The sequence below is a fragment of the Armigeres subalbatus genome, chromosome 2 (genome assembly GCF_024139115.2).
Source record: "Armigeres subalbatus isolate Guangzhou_Male chromosome 2, GZ_Asu_2, whole genome shotgun sequence".
Taxonomy (NCBI): Eukaryota; Metazoa; Arthropoda; class Insecta; order Diptera; family Culicidae; genus Armigeres; species Armigeres subalbatus.
Window position 1 is genome coordinate 311,453,034 of NC_085140.1, and position 22,547 is coordinate 311,475,580.

Consider the following 22,547-nt stretch of genomic DNA (forward strand, 5'->3'; position numbering starts at 1 on the left):
CAGTAAAATACTGGAGGTAACTGACATAAAGGACTGGCGATGGGTTCCAACGAAACAGAACGTGGCCGACGAAGGAACGAAATGGACGCGTCATCCCAATCTCAGCCCAGAATTCCTCCGAAAGTCTAACACTGAATGGCCGTCGAAGCATCCGGAACAACGGATATGGAACTGCGTGCGCACCTGTTAACTCACGTCTCCACGATAGAATCAGTAGTCCATGCTCAAAATTTCTCTAATGGGATTATGATGGTTCGAAGTACGGCGTACGTGTTTCGGTTTATATGCAACTTAAGGTCACTCCTGACAGAATCAAAGTTTCAAAGTGCTCGCGTTTTCGGGAGCACACCACTCGATACGGAAGCAACGCACAACTGTCATTTTTATTTTTTCACGCATGCTGCAACGCAGCAATGCTGAATCAACAAAAATGACAGTTGTCCGCCGCCTTCGTATCCAGTGGTGTGCCCCCGAAAACGCGAGCACTTTGAAACTTGGATTCTGTCAGGAGTGACCTTAAAGTACATGATGGTGACGAAGCAGCGAACCAGTGGACCGTTGACGCAGCACGAGTTGGCCAGGACTGAAAAATTATACTTGTGTGTGCTTATACTTGCGAGTATGCCGATAAACTTGCTATTTTCGTCGATAATCCACAAAGTGGCACAGCGAAGCCGATTCCCAAAAGCAGCTCTATTGCCTAGAGTCCTATAAGAAGAGTAACGTCATGTTCCACGTTTGACAGGTCTCCTGCTCGTTTGGAACGCGCGTTTGTATGGAATTGACAGCTAGTTCTGTCCCAATTTTGACACTTGACGGCACTGTTATTATAGTCACATTACTATTGCCTATATCTGACCCTTTCTCGAAAAATTTGATGTGCTTAGAGTCCAGGGCCGAACTGGTGCCCGCCAGTTGATCGATTACGACGTAGTTAACCCGATCATTTTTCCTTGTAATCACCATGTTACACGGTTGATAGTTCATCACTACCATTGCAAGTACTATCATTAAAATCATGATACTGTGCTCAACGAAATTCGTCAGCGATACCGAATTCCTCGCCTCAAGTCCGTGTACAACGCGATCCGGAAGCAGTGCCAGGAATGCATGAACAACAGAGTAACTACTCATCCACCTGCCATGAGTGACCTGCCGATAGCACGTCTGGCGTTATCGTTCATTTACTCATGTGGGGGTGGATTACTTCGGCCCGATCATGGTAACCATGAATCGTAAAACGGAGAAACGCTGGGTGTTGATAGCTACATGTTAGACCATTCGCGACATCCACTTGCAAATCGCACACACTCTCAGTACCGATTCCTGCATCATGGCTTTGCGCAACGTCATGCATTGGTAGGAGGGGTATACCGGCGGTTATCTATAGTGATCAAGGCACAAACTTTCGGGGCACTAGTAAGGAGCTCAAGATCGTTCTGCAAAGTTTGGATAAAGAACGTCTGATGGCTGAGTCTACCACACCTCAAACCAGATGGCGCTTCAATCTACCGGCCTCTCCACACATGGGTGAAGCGTGGGAGCGCCTCATGGGCACAGTTAAGCAGAATCTCAGCAAACTGAGGCCAAACTGTACGCTCTCTCACGAGGTCCTTGAAAACTTGCTTATAGAAGTGGAAAACGTGGTAAACTCACGGCCATTGACCAGTATCCCGTTAGAAGATGATGATTCCCCAGTGTTCCCTCCAAAGCATTTCTTGTTGAGATCATCTAATGGTTTGATATCATGGGTAGCCTTCGATGACAGTCCCGTGGCGCTCCGGAACTGCTGGCAGCAAACCAGTTCTGTAGGCAATGGCTTCGAGGTTATATGCCAACGATTACACACTAAACCAAATGGTTTGGTCCTGCAAAACCCTCGATGGGTGACATCGTCGTCCTCGTGGACCTGAATCTCCCGCGTAACTGTTGGCCGAAGGGACGTGTAATAGCTACGAAACCGGGAGCCGATGGCCAAGTTAGATGTGCCACCGTCCAGACCGCCAACGGTATCTACGAGCGTCCAGCCTTGCGTTACTCAGGGGATCATCGATCGCATGAGAGGTCATGTGGAGAACAAGAGATGGACAAATAACGTAAACAAAGAATAGGAATCGAAAAACTGTTGAGATCTACTATTCTTGAATTCACGTTAAATTAATTACGATTCTACTTTCAATATCATAGCTAGTGGTCGCCTAATGACTAAATTTCTGGGTAACCTACATACATTTGCTTACAGATAATTGCTAATCCATAGAAGTGCAATTTAACCTAAACTATAATTACCTAAATTAATTCATACTTAAGAGAGAAGTGTAGAAACCTTAGTGCACTTACCAGTACCTTAGTGTAACTTATATCTAAATATCTAATAGCTAATTAGTACTGAAGATCAACTAGATCACTATACGATAATCCGTTCATTGGAGACAACAAGCACTAACTTTATAATTGCGGTGACGAATCACCAAAAGTAAGTAAATAGTTGTGAATGAGTATAACTTACAAAATCTAATTTTCCCTGTATTATCATGAATTTTGTAATTATTTCGGACATCCCAGAATAAAGAAACAAAATCTACTGATTCGTTTTATCGCTCAACAGTACGTAATTCGGTAATGGTCTTCTTCCCAGAACGTCTTACTGTCGAAGTATGCACTTTCTTCCTGAGAGTTTTTTTTCCTTTCTTACTTACCTTACCTTAATATATCCAAGCAGATAAAAAAATCCTTGACGTCAAGGATTTTTTTATATCTGTTCGGATAAATTATTAAGGAAATTTTTTCTAGTTTGCCAAAATTGTTTCTAGTTTTAGGCCTCATTTAAATCCAGCAGATGGATCTAGCTGTCGCCCAATGATGTTGCTTTGATATAGGAGAACTGTTCCGTTTTCCATCTCACTGAACATATATTCATCCAATCGCAAAAAAATACAGCACTAATTTCTTTGGTTCTTTGTGCTAACAAGCGTGCTTACTGTTGAAAAAATTACAAAAATGATAAACCAATCAAAATCCTTTTCATTGCTTGGTTTTTCATTGGATGAAAATAGGAGCACTGAGATGAAGATCAGGAGCGGTAACCCTACCTTAGACTTCACTCATTGCTCCGTTTACATTGCAAGAGACTTATACCTTCTTGAGTACACATTAAAATCGATTGTTTTATTTGGATAATGGATAGTTGCAACACAGTGCAATTTGCGGAAGTGAAACAAGCTCTGCTGCTTGAGGGTTGCGTACGACCCCATCTTCCTCCAACCTATTAATGGGATGCCCTTCGTGAGAGGTATAACCTACTTCCGTAGTGAACTTTTGCCATTCATTCCCTGCTTCAGAGTCGAGGGCAGCACAACGATAAACTGAGTGAATCCGCGGAGGAGAGAAGGTCGGATGTAATCAAAAATCAATATCCCAGCATCCAGTTCAAGATTATCCAAAATATAATAACGAGGTGGCAATAATTTGTCAATTTGTAAACAGGCTTGGAAATGAACAAACTTAAATGTTTATTAACTTGACGTGGAACCAAAACTTGCAGAAGAAAACAGGAGTATTACCGCAAAACTTCTTTTCGGAGTTTAGTTTCACCTGGCATATTATGACTTGGTCCAGTCCATTGAAGCGCGAATAATTGAGTATGAGTGATGGTAAGATGAGAGTTTCCGTACAGCTGTCGGGGGGAAAAGTTATTCTTCTTGCTACTGGGTACGAAGCTGAAGGAGAGGACTTTGGAGATGCAATATGCACCGCACTAACTGGGGTTTACTGAACCTAGACGTGGTTTTTGCACTATCGGCTACAACTTTTCGTAGTGTATTGTGAAAACTTTTGGTTGTATATGCTCTTTTCGTGTCAGCTCATAGTTTATTCAAAGTCCATAATCGATGCCGGAGCACTTTGGTATAGTTGAAAAAAAAAAAAAATGGTGATGTTATCTTTGAAATGCGGCCACCAATGATGATCATATGTACTATCTTTGGCGCATACAAAAATCCGTGTTTGTGCTAATGACTGTACACTGTGTACAGAGTTTTGCCAGTCTGCAAGATTGATCTCACGTCACGATTGAAGTCACGTAAGACAGTGTGCTAATATGTGACCACACGGTAATTCCTTGTCAGTCGTTCATCAAGAACATCTTCAATTAAACAATTGATACTGATACATAATTTGATGTAAGGGAATGTGTAGTGCACATTATTTGTAGATTTTTTTTAAACTTGAGCTTAATTGAAAATTTAGATAACCGGGAAAATCCAAAAAGTAATTAGTATATCATTATCACACCACTTATGTCTGAATAGACAAGCCTCACAATTCGGGACTGATTTCCGATTTGGGCGTAACTTATTGTGTACACAAACATTGGAAGGCGAATTCCAGCTACAGCAAGCATTTTCTGAGAAAAATACGGTATGTATCCGACAGAATAGGCTTTCCTGTAGCTGGTAAGCGAATTAGTTGTGAAAAAAACGCTTGCATTCTTTGCATTCTACGGAATTCACAAAACAATATTTGTTTACAAAATAATTATTTTACCTAATTAACTCCCAAATCGCAAATCGGTCCCGAATTTCAAAAATACAAAATTCAAAGGCATTTGAATTGATGCACCTATAGATACATCAGTATTTCTCACCAGAATACATGCAGGCATGGATTTTTTTTATTTGTTTAACTTTCTTCAAATAATGCATGGCATTCTGGTAATCAACCAACTGCAAGACCATTATTTTAATTGTTAACTTACGAAACAAACAAAAGTATTACAATTTTGAAAATGTAGATTCGGAAATAATTGGCAGATCTAGTTCTATGTAGAAACAGGCCCAAAAAGTAATAAAAATGGATAACTATTTTAACCGGTTTCTCATGTGAGATATACAATACAATTAAATATGTTCCGAGCAGTGTTGGGAAATGTACAGTAAAACACTGTGATTATGCGAATGTTTACATTTTATCCGGTCAAATTTCACGCCCCGCACAAACCGAAACGGTTTTCCAAAAAAAAATGTACGCCTCATTGTGACATTTTTTTGTCGATGAGGCAAACTGTTTTTTTGCTGCTGCGTGATAGTCGAGCCGTCGGTGCGGTCAGCATTTGCATGAGATTTTTTTGTTTCGGTTCGTGCGCAGCGCGAACAGAACAAAATCGAGTTTAATTGCCTGTGGTGCAAAGCCTAGAAAGAATGCTAGCCGTTGGTACTAATTCATTAGTTCTAGTCTCTAAAACGACCAAGAAATAATGAAATAATCATTTACCACCTAAAACAGTCATACGTCGTGAAATGAGCGTACAGAAACATTAATTATGGGGAGAGAAAATAATAAAATCATATGCTGACTGTCGTCTGCTTGGTCGTGGCTGCTGCTGTGGCTGCCGTGGTTTTGTTTTTCTGTGACTGCGTGGCAGAATGAATGATAAAAAGAAATGTCAACCGTTTCCGTCCCTGGTTCCGAGTCTATGAGCTTCAATTTTAGACATTACGTCTTACCCATTGAAAAGTGCTTCATTTACTTATGTTGTCATCTGAATAGGCATCATCTACTTAGGCAGTTATCATACATGTAGAATCTAATAAAATTGCTTTTAGTTTTTGCTCTTTCATCTTACATTGTGTATTTTTCTATTTGCTTACGTTAAACTTACCACCATCCAGAAATTGTATGAATAGAGAACTCACCTGAAATGAAACAACGAGATAAAATATTAGAAATTGGTGCCTATTGTTGGAACAATAATCGTGAATTGGAAAACTCGACATTGCATGAACAAAAAATGAAGGGAAAGAACATATTTTTCTGAATTCAGCTTCACTTGCGACCACAATGTTTCCACCTCGGCAACGAACTACAGGGTCACGGGAAAATTTATGACCTTAAAAACTGGCAATACACAACCTACGCCAAGCGCCGCAAGAACTGAATAAGTTTGGGACATTTGCCAGAATGTCACCCGGGACCGGGAGCGAGCGGTGCTGCGAATTACTCATTCGCGAAATTCGTTCCACTAGCGAGCTTGACCTTTGCCTCACCCAGGGAATGTTTTCAGTGTTGTAAAGTGGTGTCTAAAGCTTTGCTCTTCTATACAGAATAAAGTTTTGTGTGAACTATGAATGCTGCTTTCGCTGCAAAAAATGCAGGCAAATCATATATTGCCAAAAACGCGCAATGGTGATCCGGTTATTTTGGAAATGGTCGCTACACGCATTTATAGTTTCAAACCAGTTACCGAGTAGAGTTGTAGAGCACTAGTGAAGATAACTTTTTCGGAGTTCTAGCCTAGAATGGAGAATATAGTTGCTATGCCGTAAATCATTTATTGTTTTTCTGTGTTCAATTTTGGATTTATGCCAACATATGATGATTGCTATTGGGATTAGGTTTGACGTAGGTACCATAAATCAGTCAATTTCGTTTGGATGGATAGGAAATATGATAGCACATAGACACATCACAATCCGTCGAGTTCAGTTAAGGCATCTTTTATACCATCAATGTACTGAATCAAAACCTTAACTTACTTTTTTTTTATTGCGAATTATAGGACGTATTTATAATTTAAATTCATTTTATTGTTTTTACCTGATAGCTTTGGTATAACTTAAGATGAGTATGATTATGATTATCAGTATGATTTCATGTCCCACCGGCTACTGAATATGTTGTCACAACACTTCCATGACATTCAATGACAAATTTAATCCTTGGTCACCCTAAAAATTGAAAATAACAGATTAGCCGGATTGAAAATTAATTCGGGAAATTGTACCGTTTTCCATCTCACTACACATATATTCATCTCATCGCGAAACAAAGAAAAGTAGCATCAATTTTGTCGTTTCTTGGCAGACATGCGTGCTCACTGCTGGAAAGAATCACAAAACAAAGAAAAAAATCAAAGTCCTTTTCATTTTTTTGTTTTTCACGCGATGAACATAGAAGCTATGAGATGAAGTCCAGAAGCAGTAACCCTACTATGTTTGAAAACTCCTTTTGTGCAATTGCACAACATGTGAAAGATTCAGTTCGAAAAATTAATTGGAGGGTAACCAATTCCTTTGGTGGGGTTTGAATAGCAGCTGGCAAGACGTGCAGTGTTCTGATACGGAATAAATGCTGACATAGAAAAGTTTGTTAGTGCATGTGATGGTTGTGCTGGTAGGGCAGTGCATCCAAAACAGAAGATAGACTCAAAATAGATTCTTTCCATAAGAGCTTTCCGTAAGTCCTTGACGTAAAAGACGAGCTCAGTGTTCACAGGCATTGTCACCATTGGGGTACAAATTTAGGTCTTTGTGAAAATTTAAAGTGTCGTATCCAACTATTTTCATATTTTGCGTTTCGCCAGTTTTGTTCGAAACCAGTAACATAAGTAATCAAATATTTATCTTATAATATTCGAGCATGATGGCACTTCGTTCCACCAACATGTTTTACGTAGTTTACGTTGATTTTGTCTACTTCGTGCATCACGTTTTCTTATTGATAGTGGATAGCTTCTCAAAATGGGTGAAAGTTGAGTGGATGAAAAATAAAACTACATGTAAACAAGTTGTGAAGCTATTGTTAGCATATTTTGCTAGATTTGGGTACCCAGACAATATAGTGGCGGATAACGCACCTCTATTCAATTCTTATTATTTTAAAAAAGTTTCTGGTGAGGCAAGAAATACGGGTCCTAAACAGTCCTCCATACAATTCAGCTAGTTATGGCCATCCGGAGAGATTAGTTTGTACTGCCAAAGATGTATTTAAAAAATGCTACTTGACTCGGGTTATTTGAGTGTAGAACTGGAGGATCGTATGAGAAAATTTTAAATGAATTTTTAAAATGATATGACGATTATTTTTACTTGGCTATTTGACTTTCGAGAATGTTTTCAGTTACAGCATCTGCACCTGCAGTGATGATATAACAAATACTAGATCTGACGATAATCTCAATAAAGAGGTTACTGAAGATCCTTTTGATAGTCTGATGACTCATTATCCGTTAAAGAACCAGTAACCCACATCATCATACTAAATGGTTTAAACCGCATTTTCTAAAACGACAACGATATTGCAGATAACCATTGGAAGCAGAATAACAACAACAGCGCATTGCACCCAAATAAAGATCGTTGACGGTGCGGACGTATGAAGACGTAGAATGATGGTGGTGCATGTCGATCACAATGCCGATAATCTCAATCCATCACAACCACGAGTGAGGATGAATTTGACGCTCGATGGCCTGCCGCGGCGTTCGAAAAGAACGCGACGAAATAGTATTTATGGCAAGCGGTAACCAAACCCGATACCAAACGAATAAAACGAGCCGGCGACTGTTCGCCTCTTCGATCTTCAACCATCGTAGTAAAAGAACGCTTCTACATTAGCTCCGAAATCTTTTACTAAGTGCATAAGTAGTTCTTCTCCAGTGCTCAATAAGGCTTCGGCGGTAATGATGTTTTCTCGATATATTTGTTACACTTCGTCTTGGTGTAATACATACCAATCATAATTGCCTACCTTACGGCATAAACAAACGGTTTATAGTTACAGGGCTGGTAGCGACTGAAGCCACTTAAAATAGTGACTTTAGTGACCAAAGCTGACGAAAAAAGGGACCAAATAGTGACTTTCAATTGCAGAAAAAGTGACCAAATAGTGACTTCCAATTTCAGTTGCAAGTTCGATGAGACGAAATCAGGCGTTTTTTGGTCGAAGGAGAATTTTTTTTTTGTCGTAATTTGTGGCGGAAAACATCTTTCACTCACCACTCTTTTCTCTGAAATGAAAGAAATGAAAATCGTACTCGCTAACTTTTATCTACTTAGTGACTAAGTAAATTTGTATTGCCCTCTCTTTTAACCCCACGGGAATTTTACTCAATATCTGTAAAAAGCATTGAGCATTTCGCACAAATTCGTAGGTGGTACAAGCCAAGACTATTGTATGAGAGTAGCATCACTTTCATCCGTTACCACAGATATTGATTTGGGACTAATCACTATCTCTTAGATGGAAGCAATGCACTCTCTTTTAACCCCACGGAAATTTTAATCAATATCTGTAAAAAGCAGGACAACTCAAAACTATGAGTAGTCTGCCAGCAAATCAAATTGTTATAGGTGAAACGCATTTTTTTAAATTTTTAGTGCGACAGGAACAACAGTAAGGATCGGCTGGAGATTCATGTACAACGAGCCTGGGATTGAACCCTCGATCTCCTGCTTGTAATGAGGACCATGCTCTCTGAACTTTTAAATATTTTAACTCCAAAATACGCAGATTTTCCGACTTGCTGTGCGTATACATGAACGATTTTTACTATGGAATTCGACAGCGCATGCAATCTTCAAAATTGGGGAGACTTGATGATCGCCTTTCTATGATATTTCTGCTGACCATGATCGCATATTTGTAACATTTGCATTTTGGTTGATTTTGAAAATCGTTTGTGAATCCTTCTCACAAGCTCAATCATTTCCATCTTACGACTGATAAGCAAGATAGTAAAGCCTTTTTTACTGTTGTGGGGTTAAATGCAGTAAATTGAGCTTTCGTAAAAAGCATGTGAGCTTTCGAACGATTCACAGGCTTTTTATAAAATATACAAAAATGCGAGTGTTACAAATATGCGATCATGGGTTATATGATACTCAATAAATATTTTTTTAGAGCAAATCCTTCATCACATCTGACAAAGCTACAAAAAAATAGCCGCTTGAGAACAAATTAAACTTTCTTAAATTTTTTAGACAAATTTTTATATGGATGCCCAATGAGGGAAGTCTGCTCATATTGAGGCAACAACTTAAAATCCCAATATCCTGAAATTGTGGTGGAATGATGGCATTTTTATCATTGAAGGTCATTTAGCATATTTATGGATTTGTGCTGTGAAAAAATGATAGCATTTGGTCATTATTGGGAGAAGTTGTTCTAATTTTACGTGGCCACTAAAAAACATCTTTAGGAGGAATAAAACGTCGTAAATAAGGTCGTCAATTTAAAATATGTCTAAAGGATCTATTATAAAAATACGCTATAACAATACTACTTTAGTTCTTGGTAAAACAGGGGAGAATCAAGACGTCTCCCCACCATCCCCTACTGCATAAAGTTTGAGTTAAAAAAAACTTGAAATCGACAGGTCTCCTGCTTGCATGACTGTATACCAATTTTTTTTCTTTTTTTTTATATTTTTTTTATTTTTTTTTTTTTACTGATTTTATTTGCTAATTATCTAATACATGCATTCATCTTTTAGACTAGGTGTTCCGTGTTTTCTTAACACTATCATCCTTATTTGCTATGTTATATTTTTAGTTATTATTAATACATTTCAATTGCCTCCGGCAGTTAGAATTTTTCCTCTGGTTGAATTGAACCATGTAGGAATTACAATGTTTTCAACTTAAACTAAACTTAACCTAATTTATACTAAGGGTACAAGGAGCTAATCGTTGCAATAGAAGATTGCAACGATTTTTGTCTAAAATTGGAAATTATTTTGTTGACATTTGTTGCAATGCCTCAATATTAGAAATTCTATGAAGTTCATTGGTACTATACCACGGAGGCAACTTCAGAATCATTTTCAGAATTTTATTTTGAATCCTCTGAATTGCCTTCTTTCTGGTATTGCAGCAACTAGTCCATATTGGCACAGCATACAACATGGCAGGTCTAAAAATTTGTTTGTAAATCAAAAGTTTGTTCTTCAGACAAACTTTTGATTTTCTGTTTATAAGTGGATATAGACACTTAATATATTTGTTACATTTGGCTTGAAGGCCTTCAATGTGATTTTTAAAAGTTAATTTTTGATCTAGCAGAAGTCCTAAATATTTAGCTTCGCTAGACCAATTAATTGGAACCCTATTCATAGTGACAATATGTCTGCTAGAAGGTTTCAAATAAGAAGCTTTCGGCTTATGTGGGAAAATTATAAGCTGAGTTTTGGAAGCATTCGAGGAAATTTTCCATTTTTGCAAGTAAGTGGAGAAAATATCCAAACTTTTTTGCAATCTACTACAAATGACACGAAGGCTTCGCCCTTTGGCTGAAAGGCCCGTGTCATCTGCAAACAAAGATTTTTGACACCCTGGTGGTAAATCAGGTAAGTCAGAAGTAAAAATGTTATACAAAATGGGCCCCAGTATGCTGCCTTGGGGGACACCAGCCCTTACAGGTAACCTATCAGATTTAGAATTCTGATAGTTTACCTGCAGTGAAACGATCTGATAAATAATTTTGGATCAGTTTAATGATGTACAGAGGAAAATTAAGATTCATCAATTTTACAATCAAACCTTCATGCCACACACTGTCAAATGCTTTCTCTATATCAAGAAGAGCAACTCCAGTCGAATATCCTTCAGATTTGTTTAGCCGAATTAAGTTCGTAACTCTTAATAACTGATGAGTGGTTGAATGCCCATGGCGAAAACCAAATTGCTCATCAGCAAAAATAGAATTGTCATTAATATGAACCATCATTCTATTTAAAATAATCTTTTCAAACAGTTTGCTTATTGAAGAAAGCAAACTGATTGGGCGATAACTAGAAGCCTCAGCTGGATTTTTGTCCGGCTTCAAAATAGGAACAACTTTGGCGTTTTTCCATTTATCTGGGAAGTATGCCAATTGAAAACATTTGTTAAATAAATTAACCAAAAAGGATAAAGAGCTCTCAGGCAGTTTTTTGATAAGTATGTAGAAAATACCATCATCACCCGGGGCTTTCATATTTTTAAATTTTCTAGTAATAGATCTCACTTCATCCAAATTAGTTCCCAACGAAGGGTCAAAAACATTATCTTGATCGAGAATGTCTTCGAAGCTTCGTGTAACCTGATCCTCAATTGGACTAGTGAGACCTAGACTAAAATTATGGGCACTCTCGAACTGCTGAGCAAGTTTTTGAGCCTTTTCACCATTTGTTAATAAAATTTTATTTCCCTCTGGAATTGGCTTTTGAGGTTTTTTAAGAATTTTCGTTAATTTCCAAAAGGGTTTCGAACTGGGATCCAACTTCGAGACATTATTCTCAAAGTTGGTATTTCTCAGAATAGCGAAAAAATTTTTAATTTCATTTTGCAAATCTCGCCAAATAACTTTCAACGCGGGATCGCGAGCTCTTTGGTATTGCCTTCGCCTCACATTTTTAAGACGGATCAGTAGCTGAAGATCGTCGTCAATAATAATGGAGTTGAATTTAATTTCACATTTAGGAATTGCAATGCCTCTGGCTTCGACAATTAAATTTGTCAAAGATACGAGAGCATTATCAATATCACTTTTGGTATCGAGAGGAATATCAACATCAAAATTCCTATCGATATACGTTTTATATAAATCCCAATCAGCCCTATGATAATTGAAAGTAGAGCTGATTGGATTATAAATGGCTTCTTGTGAAATTTCAAACGTCACAGGAAGGTGATCAGAGTCAAAGTCAGCATGAGTTACCAATTGGCCACACAGCTGACTTGAATCCGTTAAAACCAAATCAATTGTCGAAGGATTTCGAGTGGATGAAAAACAAGTTGGGCCATTGGGATATTGAATAGTATAATATCCCGCAGAACAATCTTCAAATAAAATGTTGCCGTTGGAATTGCTTTGAGCATTATTCCATGAACGATGTTTGGCATTGAAGTCACCAATTACGAAGAATTTTGATTTGTTGCGAGTCAGAATTTGAAGATCAGCTTTCAACAAATTCTTTTGCTGCCCATTGCATTAAAAAGGCAAATAGGCTGCAATGAAGGAAAATTGACCAAAATTTGTTTCAACAGAAACTCCCAAGGTTTCAAAACTTTGGTTTCAAACGAAGAAAATAATTTATGTTTGATACGTCTATTGATGACAATGGCGACCCCCCCACAGGCGCTGTCAAGACGATCATTTCTGTAGATTAAATAATTTGGATCTCGTTTAATGGAGAGTCCTGGTTTTAATAGGTTTCAGTTATAATGGCAATATGCACATTATGAACTGTTAGGAAGTTGAATAATTCATCTTCCTTACCCTTTAGAGAGCGGGCATTCCAATTTAGAACTTTCACACAATTATTTAGATCCATTGAAACGGAGTCCAATAACAATTTTTTGTGTGTACTTTATACCAACCTGAACAGCTTCTGGTATGGTATTTGCTTTGAACATTGCATCAATCATGTGATGCAATTGTTCAGTTCAAAAATCAAAATCGGAAGCAGTCATGCTACCTGAATCGGCAACATGACCATTATTTTCCGTTGGGACATGGGTATAAACCTCATTTTGAGAAGAGAAATTTTGTCTACCAGCAGCGATGTTTGCATACGTAGGTACATTGGAAAAATTGGAATTTACTGAAGTGCTTGCTACCCGTTGACGAGCGGCAAAATTTGTTTGTGAATTGTGGTGGGTATGAATTGTTCGACCGGTAACTGGTTTCGAAATTTGAGCGTTTGAAAAATGTCTACCCGTCGAATCTGGGATCCGATTGGAATTTCCCATCATCAATTTTGCACGGGAATTCAAAACTTTTTTGCGTGAAGGGCATTCCCAGAAATTGGATTTATGATTGCCCCCACAATTTGCACATTTAAATTTATTGGAATCTTCTCTCACAGGACATGCGTCCTTGGCGTGAGAGGTTCCACCACAAATCATGCATTTAGCATCCATGTGACAATGTTTGGTTCCATGACCCCACTTTTGGCACTTACGGCACTGGGTGGGGTTTTGGAAATTTCCCCCAGGCCTGCGGAAATGTTCCCATGTAACACGGACATGGGACATAATACAGGCCTTTTCCAAACTTTTCATATTATTTAGTTCACTTTTGTTAAAATGAACTAAATAAAATTCTTGAGAAATGCCCCTCTGAGAAGTACCAGAGTGGGATTTCTTTTTCATCTTAATTACTTGGACTGGTGAAAATCCAAGTAATTGAGAAATTTCAATTATAATCTCATCCAGTGATTTATCATCACTGGGGAGACCTTTCAAGACGACTTTGAACAATCGCTCAGTTTTGTCGTCGTATGTGAAGAATTTATGGCGCTTCTCAGTTAAATACTGAAGAAGACGTTTGCGATCGTCAAAGGATCCCGGCAAAACGCGGCAGTCACCCTTCCTAGCAATCTGAAATGAAACCTTGATCCCCTGAAGGTTACTCAAAATCTCAATCCGGAAGCCAGAAAACTCGGCAACAGATACCACAATTGGCGGAATCCTTTGCTTTTTCACATGAATCGAATCACCTGGGCTAGAGGTATATTCTATTTGCTCAATTTCATCATTAATCAAATCGAACTGATTGCTCAGTTCGATTGGGGAAGAATTATTTCCGATATTAGAGTTAGAAGGAATATCTGAATTCTCCAGCTTCCTTCTATTTTTTCCGCGCTTTGGCAGGACGGTCTTGAAACCTTGTTTCTTAGAAGGAAGTGGAGAATTCAAAGACTCCCCCTTCCTCTTGTTTTTATTAATACTCATTGCTGAGCGTGGAGACGTGACCTTCTAAGAGGTTTTTTCCCAGAACGGTGTCCCTGCAGGATTACCACCGCTTTTCGGAATTTTACTTCCGCAAACGGGTCCAACGTAAAACGAAGGCACGGGTCCTTGCAACGGGATCGTAACGGGATCAGTGGGTACAAATAGCGCTAAGAAGCACCGTTGAAATTAAAATAGCTTCGGGTAGTATTAAAAACTTCCTTCCGCAACGAGAGAAAGAACCGCACAGCACGAAAGCACGATGCGGTCTGTATACCAATTTATAAATTATGACGTAAAACACCTTCAATTAGCTACTGGTGAAATGTCAATAAGAGCAACGAGTTAAATGGCTGGCGAAGTTACAGAGCGATATTTTTTCCAAGGTCCGTAATTTCATTTCCGCCATAAACAAAGCATCTTCCGATGGATACATAAAGCCTTAAAAAAATCTTAGTCAATAGTTTCAAAATAGTTTAAAATAGTGACTTTTTGCGAGAAAAAGTGACTTTAGTGACTTGAGGTCGAAAAAAGAGACTTTTTAGTGACTAGCCCGAAAAAAAGTGACCAAGTCACTAAAAAGTGACCCGCTACCAGGCCTGTAGTTGTAACTAAGTGAAAATCCATAATTTCCCTCATAACTTTTGCAATAAATCGTCGGTTGTTGTCAATAGTGATGAAATAGATTTGTCCCCTATCGAATGCAACTTGTTGCAAGATAATCGGTTAAGGATTACTATATGAAAATTGGGGTAATGTTTTTTTTATCTTGTGTGCGCACACACATACACATGGACAGACATTTGCTCAGTCGATTGGCATATAATACTATGGTTCTCCGGGACTTCTATTAAAAATTCGTTTTTGTAGTGAAATGGTACCCTTTCGGTACAACTTTGTTGCACGAGAGAGGCAAAAATAGTTAGTATAGGGGTGTAAAACCCAGAAAAATACTTACATAATAAGTGTAAGGTTCCTTTGCTTCTCCAATACCATTTCCTAAGAACCAGAACAAGAAATATTGCCAAAATCAGTGCGAAATGACATCTGCAGAATTTTATCGGGTAAAGGCTCCCCCAAACAAACGCGACGCGACTGTCGAATACATCTATTGTCTCACTCAAATACTTTCAGACATATGGCACTGGTATACGACCTATTGCAAAGCAATCTAGAGTTGTCATACTTTCAACGCCACTGGATGTAGGCAATATTAATCCTGGTAGAAATTTCTTGGTATGGCAAGAGGGTCTTCTAGGCTTTAGTATTCCAAGTTGTCTATTTTTCAGCGATGTAGATGTTGAGAGAAGTGTTGGATTTACTTGATGGACACTTTTTGGAATCTGTCGGAAGCATATCAGGGTCAGTTCGATAAAATACTTCGTTATTTCATTATAATATTTTAAAGCAAGCAAAAAATTTTACAAATTGGCAATCGGGGGTTCCTAATTGAACCATCATCATATTTTCTCACCTACAGCATCAATTATTTTAATGGTTTCGTAGGAAAAAGAGTGCTTCACTGAATTTCAATGTGAACCCTGGCTTGCACTCATGAACTTTATTCCTTTATTAAAATTCACGCACGTATTTACAAAACAATGTAATCACAATTACATACAACAAAAAAAAAAACAACTCACCGTAAATGTGATAGATGGGATCGTCGCTGTTGCCGGGGGTGAGCACAATTTTTTGCGACCTCTGCCGAACAACGTGCTGCTTTCTGGTAGCGGCCACAGCAATGGCTACCGGCGGAGTCACCACCATGGTCACAGCGCCATCTGGATTACTGGCAGGACTCGTCTGTCCTGATGATGATGATGGCGATGGCACATTTGCTCGTTGTTCAGCACTAGTGTGGTTGCTCTGGGGACCAGTTTTACGAGCACGCCGTCCCGGCCCAGCAGCAACCTTTCGGTCATTTCCGCTGGCACTACCGGTCTCACCACTACTGCTCCTTTTGTTGACGTTGTACCGTTTCGATTTTTTATCCATTTTTATGAGTTGTAATTTTATTTGCAGGATGTGGTACAATATAGCGCGCACTTGTATTCCCTTTGTCGGTTATTTTTTATTGGACTACTCACAACGATTGGACACTGCTTTCACAAAACGTTCATACCCCTACGATCATATATGTGCTGTGAGAAGAAGAGTTTCATTTTATATTGTTGAGCAATTTTCAATAATAAACCGTACGGTCGCTGCACCTGAACTCAAATTGGTTCGCATATTTTTGTTTAAACTTTCTTTTTTTCCTTTCAAGGACAATTTGTACCACTGAAAACAATAATATGGTGGTTGGCTATTTGCTTTTGTCAGAGTGTTTGAATTACTGCCGTAAAATAAACATTTCAGTACTGGATAACTGGAACATATATCACAGTTTGAACTCATGAACGTTTGAACATCTGTTATAAAGAAATTACTGAATTTTTATCTAATTAACTTATCTAATATAACTACGTGACACTGATGGTGAATCGACAGGTGAGGTCCTACTCATACTTTTTCTCATGTTTTGGACTAATTGCATTATAGCGGGCTTGGTAGTCATATGGCTACTGCTTCTGCCTCATACGCAGGAGGTCGTGGATTAAATCCCAGGTCCGTTCCATTCTCCTACTTTGTATCTTTCTCTTTATTCCTCATGTTCTAGCAATCGCTAGAACTGGAAATGGACTTCCATACCGTTTCCATTACTATTCCTATACCTCCAACTTGAGTATTCTATCAGTAATCTGCTAGAATTGGAAATTAACTATAGAGCTCGTTTCCTACATCCAATTAGAAATTCCATCAGTTACCTTCTCCTATCTATCACATTGGCAGCTCGTTAACCAAGACGGACCACTGCCTCTCCAACCTAACCCATAAATTCCAACAAATTCCGCATGAACTCGTGGCAAGTGCAGAGGTATATTCGGCTTGCAGTGGGCGAGTGATTGCATCATCATTTCCTCCCCATTCCCTACATTGACTTGCATTCTGACGTGGCAGGCGCCAGTATGACCTAACAAATGAGATCACCAGTACTTGTACATTGAAGATGTGTGCTAGTCCCAAGCAAACATCTATTGGTTCCCTGTGCAAGAACAGCTGATCTGGTCATAATGGAGTAGCAACTACGAGCAGTCAATCAAGCTCAAGCTCAAGCTGTTTTGGACTAATTGCATTACATTTTCCAGAAACCCATTTATCAGAATGGACCAAATGTCAGAAAGCCATTCACCAGAATGCAATTAACTAATGAATCATTCCCTAGAAAAAGTAAAACTAGAAAATTCGATTATTCGTGGTTGAGAAACAGGATCATGCGTCTACCAGGATGGTTACCTGGGATGGCTACTATTCATAAAAAATATTATATTGGAAATTATTGATATTGATTAATAGCTTTTTTCGCAGCTCGCTTGGCGATACTAATCGAAATCACCGCACTACCATCAAGTAGCATTCGTGTCGGGTCAAAGTAGTAGAAGCAGAAGTATTAGAACGCTATAGACTCGTTTGTCTGAAAGAGTCATTTGGCCGAATGTGTCATTTGGCTGAAAGAGTCATTTGGTCGAAAAGGTCGTTTGGCCGAAAGGGTCATTTGGCCGAAAGGGTCATTTTACCGATAAGGTCATTTGGCCGAATAGGACATTTGGCCGAAAAGGCCATTTTCCCGAATAGGTCATTTGGCCGAAAGGGTCATTTGGCTGAATAGGACATTTGGCCGAATAGGTCATTTGAAAAGTGAGAAATTAGGAATGAGAAGAGAGCCGTCTCACTTCTAACTCTTCATTTTTCTTTTCTCACTGTAAAAAGTGAGAAGCGCGAAATGAGTAGTGAGATGTCTCACTACCTACTTCGCACTACACACTTTTCACAGTGGGAAGTAAGACGTCTCACTTCTCACTCGTCATTTCTCACTTCTCGCTGTAAAAAGTGAGCAGTGAGATGTCTCACTACTCACTTCGCGCTTCTCACTTTCTACAGTGAGAAGACATAAATGAGGAGTGAGAAGTGAGACGTTTCATTCCTCAATCCTCATTTGTCACATCTCACTGTGAAAAAAAAGTAGTGCGAAGGGGGTAGTGAGACGTCTCACTATTCATTTCGCGCTTTTCACTTTTTACAGTGAGAAGAGAAAAATGAAGAGTGAGAAGTGAGACGTCTCTCTTCTCATTCCTATTTTCTCACTTTTCAAATGAACTATTCGGCTAAATGAACTATTCAGCCGAATGTCCTATTTGGCCAAATGACCCTTTTGGCCAAACAACCCTTTCGGCCAAATGACTCTTTCGCCTAAATGACCCTTTCGGCCTAATAAGCCGTTCGGCCAAATGACCCTTTCGGCTAAATGATTTTTTTCGGCCAAATGACACATTCGACCAAACGGCACTTTTGACCAAAAGACCCTTTCGGCCAAACGACCCTTTCGGCCAAATGACCTTTTCGGCCAAACGACCCTTTCGGCCAAATGACTTTTAGCCAGATAGGTTTCGACCTAATGGTCGGCCAAATGACCCTTCCCCCTCCTTAGCCTATCGGTAAGACGCACGGCAACAAAACAAAGAACATGTTGAGGGTGGTTGGGTTCGATTTCCGGTGCCGATCTAGGCAATTCTTGCATATGCCCAGTTCTTTTACAGGTTTTGGTAGATTCTTATACATAATTGTTTAAAAATATAACATTCACTGGTTGGATGTGTATACACGCTCGGCCACAAAAAGGTCGGTTTGTAAAATTTATCAATATTCCCTTTTTCTGGGATCAAAAGTGACCATCACCGTTAGGTAGATTTATTTTAAAGAAATTTAAATAAAATTTTAAGCTTTCATTGAAAACAGAGTAATTAAGTGGCGGCAGCACTACGAAGAACATCTGAATGGCGATGTGGCAGACGAAGAGCCTGGGACCTGGGAGAACGCGCGCAGCTCATAATTTTACCGGCTCCGGATCTCCAGGAAACCCAGGAGGAGATTGGCCGGCTGACCAACAAAGTCCCTGGAGTTGACCAACTACCAGGAGAGCTATTTAAACACGGGGGTGAGGCACTGGCTAGAGCGCTGCACTGGGCCATTATGAAGATTTGGTAGGAGGAAGTTTTGCCGCAGGAGTGGATGGAAGGTGTCATGTGTCCCATCTACAAAAAGGGCGATAAGCTGGATTGTAGCGACTACCGCGCAATCACATTGCTGAACGCCGCCTACAAGGTACTCTCCCAAATTGTATACCGTCGACTAGCACCAATTGCAAGGGAGTTCGTGAGGCAGTACCAGGCGGGTTTTATGGGCGAACGATCCTCCACGGACCAGGTGTTCGCCATTCGCCAAGTACTACAGAAATGCCGCGAAAGGAAAGTGCTGCGTATCATCTATGGTGGGGTGCAGATAGCGGACGGTACGTAGAGGAGGCGAATGAACCACGAGTTGCATGAGCTGCTGAGAGAACCATCCATCGTTCACACCGCGAAAATCGGACGACTGCGGTGGGCCGGGCACGTAGCCAGAATGTCGGACAGTAATCCGGTGAAAATAGTTCTCGACAACGATCCTACGGGCACAAGAAGGCGAGGTGCGCAGCGGGCAAGGTGGATCGATCAGGTGGAAGATGACCTGCGGACCGTCCGTAGACTGCGTGGTTGGCGACGTGTAGCCATGGGCCTAGCCGAATGGAGAAGACTCTTATATACCGCACAGGCCACTTCGGCCTTAGTCTGAATAAATAAATAATAATATATGCCCTAGCTAAGCATAGGCTGCTGTTATGCCTTATAGCTATAACGATTTTCATGGGTGTTTTTATATTATGCAACAGTTAAACAAGATAGCTAGTTGATGCCATTCAAAAATTGACGAAAATTTCAATCATATTGATAACATTCACATTTCAAAAAAGTGGTGATATTTTGTTGCCGAAAAACTCATGGGGCAAAACGCCTTTAGCTGGCAGCTCCTAGGGAACAAAGCACCGTTTTGGGGCCTCTTCCCCTAACTTTTATTAAATTAAATTAAGTTTTTTGTTTAGTTCCGAGATCTCATGAAACATTATTCGATAGTCTAACATGAGCGAAACTAAATATTACTTTATAGTTTTTTCTAAACATGCATTAATAAGTTACTATAAATTTCAATGTGGTCCAATTTCAGCACTTTCTGCTGTGGCAACATTTTGGTTACCGGAGCAAAGTACAGTGTCACTTAGTTCATTTCACTTACCGAACAGAGTGACAGCCCCTTCCCATTTAACGAGCGATGGACATTTCTGCTGACTTTGCCAGACCAAACTGGATGCTTCAGCTTCATTATTACTATCTACTATAGGTCATTGCGCCACCGCACATTGAGCTGCTATTACACAGTATAACGGGGGTTCTGAATCTCTTCTTCTCTTCTATATACATAAAAATGAATTTCTGTCTGTCTGAACCTTATAGACTCCGAAACTACGGAGCTGATCGGCGTGAAAATTTGTATGCAAAGGTTTTTGGGGCCGAGGAAGGTTCTTAAGATGGTTCGAGATCCCTCCCTCCTTTGGAAAGGAGGGCTCCCATACAAGTGAAACAGCAATTTCTGCATAACTCGAAGACATTAACATTAAGCGCAGAGAATAAATCGATTTTAGGCGACACGAAGTTCGTCGGGTCTGCTAGTGTTCAAATACAAACATGCAGTGGAATCGGAAACGCTGATTAAAATTAGGAATCAAGGCCTTTATCAGGGAAACAATAAAGCTATTGGAAAAGATCAAACTTCCAGTCATGAAGGAAGGTGATAGCTTGGGGTCTGTCTTCTATTCTGGCTTGATTTGTGTCAAATGACACAATTCTGTTAAGTGAAAAAAAAAATCAAATATACCTTTTGGCTATACAAATTCTAAGCTCAAAATATGTTGGTTTAAATTAATGTTTTCTAAACCAGCTACTTACAAAATTATATTTTTCCAACTCAAATTGCGACACAGTGCTATTTTGGATGCTGGTCGTGCCCTGATGGTTGTACACTTTTTGCAACTTCATTGCAGCAAGAAATGAGTAACGAGGGGACCAAATCAAACTAAATAATTAAGTGGTACAGTACCGAAAAGGAAATGGCATACAACATGAAAATTGCAACAGCGCACTCATTAGGGCACTTCGTTTGCAGCTGTGAAACCAGTGCTTTTATTCATCACTGGTTGGCACGTGGCACGGCTCTAGTTGGAAATACTTACAGACATGTATTGATCAGTGCATAACACTGTTGGTTCAATGTGTACATGGTTTACTTTAGTAGAAAATCTTTATTATTTATTATCTAACTTTATTATTGCATTGTTATTTTATTATTTGACTCAAATCCCGAACATGACTCATGTTCCGAACACTGAAGTTTGAGAGCCCCAAAACTAAACTTTTCATCGGTTTTTCGTACGGAGGACCAAGATTACAAACAAAATTAATATCCTATGGGAAGAACCACGCGAATAAGGTTTATATAGCCATTTAAATGCGGGTGTTCTGAATATGAGTCATGTTCGGGACTTGATCCAAAACGGTATTTGCAATCGTTATCAATTGACTTCACATTAGAATAGTTGTTCAATTGCCGTCTTAATATCATCCTGTAACTCATCCTCATACTACAAGCGTAGTATATAATGTAGTATTTTGCAATGCAATCTTCAACGAAGATAATACTCAGTATTTAGTGAAGAACTAGGCATGGAACTCCTAAAATAACTCATTCAAAGAAGCTATGAATTCCTTACCAAAGTCCTTACAGGGTTTGATGCAGACTTGTGTGCCCAACCGGTTATTAGAAAATGATTTTTAATAATGAAACCCGTTAGAAAATTATTCCCAGAAAGAACAAATGGCCGCACTCGTTATCCTACATTGTCCCCTACACGACCGTTTACAGATCTGTTGTTAATTTACAAACCAATTATCATCCCCGCGGAACAAACGAATGAGTGGTTTATACAAACTTTGTTAAAAGCTTCCTAGAACCATGGAAACATTAACAAAAAACCGTCATCATTCATCTGGAAAATATTCGATAGCCAGCCTATATGCATACAGTGCA

The 22,547-nt window shown here is 39.3% G+C and overlaps 2 protein-coding genes across 4 annotated transcripts in view; one reads left to right on the forward strand and one right to left on the reverse strand.

Moving 5' to 3' along the window:
• Positions 1-22,547, reverse strand: part of LOC134212579 (dual specificity calcium/calmodulin-dependent 3',5'-cyclic nucleotide phosphodiesterase 1-like) — a 705,268-nt gene that overhangs the window by 427,166 nt on the left and 255,555 nt on the right. The window contains exon 1 of one of the 3 annotated variants that reach the window (XM_062690566.1): positions 16,133-16,582. The exons of the other annotated variants lie outside the window; for them this stretch is intronic. Coding sequence (XP_062546550.1) covers positions 16,133-16,487 — 355 coding nt within the window. The 5' untranslated portion in view covers positions 16,488-16,582. Of the gene's footprint in view, positions 1-16,132; positions 16,583-22,547 lie in introns of those variants that run through there. 3 annotated transcript variants of the gene reach the window in all.
• The window catches only part of LOC134212583 (uncharacterized), a 186,981-nt gene that overhangs the window by 45,291 nt on the left and 119,143 nt on the right, over positions 1-22,547 (forward strand). The window lies entirely within an intron of this gene.